The 6,000-nt window shown below is 62.2% G+C and overlaps 1 protein-coding gene across 1 annotated transcript in view; it reads left to right on the forward strand.

Annotated features, from left to right (window-relative positions):
• Window positions 1-6,000, forward strand: part of DNAH17 (dynein axonemal heavy chain 17) — a 101,217-nt gene that overhangs the window by 40,363 nt on the left and 54,854 nt on the right. The window contains exons 33-37 of the mRNA XM_036267784.1: window positions 1,156-1,287; window positions 1,557-1,717; window positions 2,251-2,407; window positions 3,558-3,662; window positions 5,539-5,696. Of these exons, the coding sequence (XP_036123677.1) occupies window positions 1,156-1,287; window positions 1,557-1,717; window positions 2,251-2,407; window positions 3,558-3,662; window positions 5,539-5,696 (713 nt within the window). The remainder of the gene's footprint in view (window positions 1-1,155; window positions 1,288-1,556; window positions 1,718-2,250; window positions 2,408-3,557; window positions 3,663-5,538; window positions 5,697-6,000) is intronic.

Here is a 6,000-nt window from a genome sequence, read left to right on the forward strand (position 1 = left end):
ACGTTTCTATTTGTTGTTGTTTTTTAATCCTCACCCGAGGACATTTTTCCATTTTTTGTTCAGGTAGAATGGGAGGGAGAGAGAGAGAGAGAGAGAGAGACATCGATGTGAAAGGGACACATCGAGTGGCTGCCACCCGCACGACTGACCAGAGCCGGGGACAAACTGCAACCGAGGTACATGCCCCTAGCGGGAACCGAACCCGGGTCTCTCAGGACCGCAGGCCGATGCTTTAACCGCTGAGCCAAACCGGCCAGGGCAGAATACGTTTCTATTTGTCAGATAGAGTGGGAGGGAGGAAGAGAGAGAATCATCGATGTGAGAGGGACACATTGACTGGTGGCCTCCCGCATGACCCGACCACGGCTGGGGATGAACCGAAACCGCGGTACGTGCCCTTGACCGGAATCAAACTCATGACTCAGTGGTTCGTGGGCCAAAGCTCTAAGCACTGAGCCAAAGCAGCTAGGGGTCTGACGATATTGTTTTAATAATATTTAACATATACTATAAAATAGTATCTATTAAACATATATAATATTGGCCCTGGCCGATTTGGCTCCACGGTTAGAGCATTGGCCTGCGGTCCAGAGAGACCCGGGTTCAGTTCCCGCTAAGGGCACATACCTCGGTTGCAGTTTGTCCCCGGCCCTGGTTGGTCATGTGGGTGGCAGCCACTCGATGTGTCCCTTTCACATCGATGTTTCTCTCTCTCTCTCTCCCTCCCGCTCTATCTGAACAAAAAATGGAAAAATGTCCTCGGGTGAGGATAAAAAACAAACAAACATATATCATATTGTTATTGCAATCTTTTTGTGTTCACATGCTTGACTTACATGTAAAAGTACACATCCCACAGCTTATTTGTCACGTCTTTTGTTTCCAATGCTTCGAAGTCCGCTGTTTTCCCCTGATGTCCTCCTCCTTCCACGGCACCGGATTTCCTTCCATTGCACCTTGGTGGCTCCGTGGTTTCTGTGGGGGCCGCTCTGCAGCTACCCCAGCCCCAGTTGGGGCTACTGAGAACTATTTCCTGCGTGTCATTATCGTGACCCAGAGCTCGGTGGTCTTCCCTAGTGGGCGGTGGTGACCTCCCAGGCACCCACGGGGCCCGGGCGCCACCTGTGTCCCACTGAGGGCCCTGTGCTCCCGCAGATCAGTCAGCTGAACTCGCTCATCACCCTGCTCATTGGGAACCTCAACGCCGGCGACAGGATGAAGATCATGACCATCTGCACCATTGACGTGCACGCGCGAGACGTCGTAGCCAAGATGATCACAGCCAAGGCGAGAGTGCCGGGGCGGGGCGGGGACAGGGGCGGGGCCGGGGCCGGGGCGGGGCCGGGGCCGGGGGCGGGGCCGGGGGCAGGGCTCGGGGCTGGCGCTGGGCACCTCCGCCCCCGCCGCCTCTTCCCGGGAGGCAACTCTGCTCCTGGCAGCGCCCTCCGCTGGTCCCTCACTGAGATCCGCCCCTGCCCTGGAGGAGGCACGGAGGGTGGGAGCGTCCCTGGGCTCCAGGCCGGGCCGTGACAGCTGGCCCTCCGGTGGCCCTGCAGGTGGAGAGCTCCCAGGCCTTCACCTGGCAGTCCCAGCTCCGGCATCGCTGGGACGAAGAGAAGAAGCACTGCTTCGCCAACATCTGCGATGCCCAAATCCAGTACTCGTACGAGTACCTGGGCAACACGCCGCGGCTGGTCATCACCCCGCTCACGGACAGGTGCGGACACACCGCTGCCGGCCGGGGCCTCCACGCCCGACCCTGGGCGGCTCAGGAGAGGAAGGCCCCGGTTTCTGTGGGCTCTTCCCCAACCTTCGCACCGTCAGACCCAAATGTCCTGCGGAGGCCGAGGTCAGGGGCATTTGGGTCAGGGGCGCCGGGGTTCCGAGCTGCCCGCCAGGCCCCAGCCTCGGGCCCCGAGTTCTCATTTTCGCGCTCTGACACTCGCTGTGTGACCTCGGGGGCGTTGCTTCGCCTCTCTGAGTGCCTTCCAAGTGGGGATAACATCGGGGGAGTCCTCGTGAGCTTGTTGAGGGTGGAGCGGATTATTTAACGACGAAGGGCACCCACAGCTGCGCTGCTCGGTAGCCCCGGGGTGAGAGGGGATGCTCGTGGCCTGGCACAGGGCTTGCTCGTGGCCACTTCTCCAGCCTGTCCCTGCCTGCGGCGGAGCGGGTGTCACCAAAGCCTCGGGGAAAGGAAGCAGACGGCTATGGGGTCCTGGCATAGGAGTTAGCAGGGGTCCCTTGCAGGTGCTACATAACCTTGACCCAGTCCCTCCACCTGATCATGGGTGGAGCCCCCGCGGGCCCAGCCGGGACGGGCAAGACCGAGACGACGAAGGACCTGGGCAGGGCCCTGGGCACCATGGTCTACGTCTTCAACTGCTCCGAGCAGATGGACTATAAGGTACGCACCCCAGCCTGGAGGCGGGGCCCAGGATCCTCGAGGAGAACCAAGTAGGGCCCCTTCCCCCGGAGGCTGCAGCCCGCACACCCCAAGTGGGCTCTAGATGTCTGCAGGCTACCGGGCCAACCCGGGGAGCAGGCACCAGGTCCCCAGTTTGCTGATGGCCACCACCCCATGGACTGGCCAGCAGCCGAACCCCTGCTGGGGCCTTGGCCTTACTGAGGAGCTGGGGCCCCTTGAGCAGGAGGAGCGTGTCTGGGAGGGGCTCCAGGGGTGACGAGCCAGCCCCGAAGTTGCACACCGCCCCCGCCCCCGCCCCCGCCCGTGGAGGTAACAGATCCCCACTGGGTCCAAGTTTGCCCAGGCAACCAGGGCCTCCAGACGGAGCGGGCACCTCCGCCGTGCTTCAGGGAGGGCTGCCAGGAAGATGTCCAGGTGGGCTTGGCAGGTGGGCAGGGGATGGACCAGGTCACTGGCGACGGCATGGCAGCTGAGTTCTCAAAGGGCCCGGGAGAGCGGACACCCTCGCGGTCCAGGCCAGAGAGCCTTTGGTAGGAGGGTTAGAGTGGCCGCTGAGGTGGGGACCTGGGCCTGGGGGGCCTGTCCTCCCCTCTGTGCCTGAGCCCCCAGTCAGGGGCAGCCATCCTGGGGTTGCGGGCAGCCCCCGCTGCCCCTCCTGCCGGTCTGGGCCACGGTTCACACCAGCTTCCTGGGCTTTAAAAAGAGAAACCTGAAGCTGGTTCCCCTGGAAGGAATTAAATCTCCACCTGAAACGCGATGGTAGATGGAGCAGCGTCCTGACTGCCCAGCTGGGAGGGAGTGCCACCCCCACCCCCTCAGGGAGCCTTCCTGCGTGGCTGGGAAAGATGCAGAGATGGAATCTTAAGCAATGATCCTCAGCTGAGCCCCTCGGGGGACCCAGGCGAAGGCCCCGTCCCGGGAGGGTCTGGGTGTGAGGGGCTCGCGGAGTCAGCTCTTCCTGGCACTCAGCCCTTCCAGGGAGTGGGTCGTCTGCCTGCCAGACTCCCAGGGGCGCCCGAGCCTCACCTTGGTCCAGAGTGAGCTGGGGGCAGGGGGCTCTGGGTGGGCTCAGGCGGGGCTCGGGCCAGCACCCCGAGTCTCTCCTCCTCCTCTGATCTCACCTTCCCAGTCCTGTGGCAACATCTACAAGGGCCTGGCCCAGACCGGAGCGTGGGGCTGCTTCGACGAATTCAACCGCATCTCGGTGGAAGTCTTGTCTGTGATTGCGGTGCAGGTAGGGCCATGTGGTCTCTGGGTCAGCCTGCACTCGGGCTGGTGAACAGGGTGAAAACAGTGAGAAGCATCTATGGGGGCATTCATGCGACCGAATAGAGATGAGGGGTCGTTTCTTCTGCTTGGGGAACCAGGACGGAGGGTTTTGTTGTAGATACCAATGGAGCGGGGTGTTGAAGGATGCATAGGAGTTTGTCGGTTAGACAAGGGTGCTGGGGGAGAACGGGAAGACAAGGGAGAAAAGAAGGGAAGGAGGGGATGTGCTCTGGCATTTTGGGAACATTTGGGCCGGAGTGCAGGACATGGAGGAGGCGGGGACAAGGTGGAGCAGGGCTCTCGCCTGGGGACAGTGTCACCGCGTCACCTGCATGCACCGCGCTCCCTGTATTTGGAGGACATGTCTGCATTTTGGACAAAAGCCTCGGGCCATCCTGGGCACCATGGGCTCCCTCCCAGAAGCTGAGGCCAACCTCAAGGTCAGGAATCAACTGTGACATTCCGAAAGGCTCCGGGAGTCAGGATGCCGGCGGAGCTGAGGCCCTCCCCACCCCACGAGGGATGGATGAGTAGATGTGAGCTCATTGGCGCTGGACCTTGTGGACCACGGGGAGACGAGGCTGTGGGCAGGCAGGACAGCCCCGGGTCACAGGGCAGCGGGGGGCGCTGAGGACGGCCTGGGCGCTCAGTCACGTGAATGCCACCAACCTGGGGCTGAAGCCTGGCTTAAATGGACGCATTCAACTCTCTAATTCTGCACTTGCCAATGCTTTAAACTCTCCGTTCCCCCACTTTCTGATCTGTAAAATGGGTTCGACGACACAAATTTGCTGGCAAGATTGGGGGTGAATGCAGGGACCTGGCACAGTCCACTACGGTTACCTCTTCTGCGTAGAATCGTCCCCAACCCCCAGGGCCGGAGGCCAGTAAGGTAAAGAGAAAGTGAGGCAGCCAGTTTCCGTAGTGCTGGCCATGGCCTCGGGGACCCCCGACCCCAATGCCGTAGCAGAGTCACTGCCCCCCCAAAGTTAGCAAACAGGCCCCAGAATCCTTGAGCTCTGTCTGTCTCGAGCTCTGTTTGTTGCCTTGAACGAAGGAGCAAGAACTGGAACCAAAGGTAAGGAGAGGTTTCCCGCAGCGCTGGGCAGCGAGAAATTCTAGGGGTCCCGCCCCAGCTCCCCGCCCTGAGCCTGGTGGACAGTCCTGTGGAGCCGGAAGGCAGGCCCTTGAAAGGTTTAACCGCGAGCGTGGGGCGCCCTCGTGTGGCGGCTCGGAGGTTTGCAGCCGCCTCCGCAGGCACGGGTGATCCCCGAATTCAGGTGCAGGGAGGACCAGCTCCCTTAAACACCGCCTGACGCGCAGGCGACCGCCAGCAGTCACTGCCAGAGTGGGACCAGGACATAAAAAAGCCGGGGGGGTGGGACAGTGCGAAACTGTGACAAGGAACACGCCACAGACACCTGAGCCACCTGGGGGAACTCTGGGCATTTTGCTGGTGACAGAAGCCCATCTCCGGTGACAGGCTGTGCGATCCAGTCACGTCTGAGGGGACAGCACCACGGACGTGGGCTGCGCAGGCCAAGCAGAGGCTGGGGCGGGAGGGAGGAGGCTGTCGCTGTGGAGGTGACCGGACCGTCCCGTGTCCTGACTGTCCACGCTGGGCCCTGGTGGTGCTGCTGCCCCACGGCGGGGCACGAGGTTACCTGTGGGGCCGCTGGGTGGGGCGCGTGGGATCCGCTCAGCATCCTGCCTCACGACTGCCCAGGGGTCTACATGTCTCAGAACCTAAAGAGCAGTTTAAACGGGCAGAGACCCGAGGGTCCCTGCAAGCCCGCAGCTGCTGGTCCCCACACGGACGAGTCTGCGTGCCCACTGCCTAGGTCAAGTGTGTCCAGGATGCCATCCGGGCCAAGAAGAAGACGTTCAACTTCCTGGGGGAGATCATAGGCCTCATCCCCACCGTCGGCATCTTCATCACCATGAACCCCGGGTACGCGGGCCGCACGGAGCTGCCCGAGAACTTGAAGGCCTTGTTCAGGTGCGTGGGGGTGGCGGGGAGTGCAGGAGGGGGCAGAGGCGGGCGGAGCCCCGAGAGAGCAGATGTGGGCAGACGGGACCCAGCAGCAGGCCAGGCCCTTGAAGAGCAGCCGGCGTCTCCTGCTCTGTATTCCCAGAGCAGGGGTCCCCCTGGAGGCGGTGGAGGGCAGGGTTCGGGGCGACCCGCGGAGAAGGGTGGAGAATAGCAAACGGGAGGCCTGGAGACCCCAGGGCAGCGGGCAGAGGAAGAGCAGAAGAGGCAGGGAGGAGGAGGGGAGGGGGCTGGGCGCCCAGCTCCGGCCCTA

This window comes from Molossus molossus, unplaced genomic scaffold (genome assembly GCF_014108415.1).
Source record: "Molossus molossus isolate mMolMol1 unplaced genomic scaffold, mMolMol1.p scaffold_m16_p_19, whole genome shotgun sequence".
Classification (NCBI taxonomy): Eukaryota; Metazoa; Chordata; class Mammalia; order Chiroptera; family Molossidae; genus Molossus; species Molossus molossus.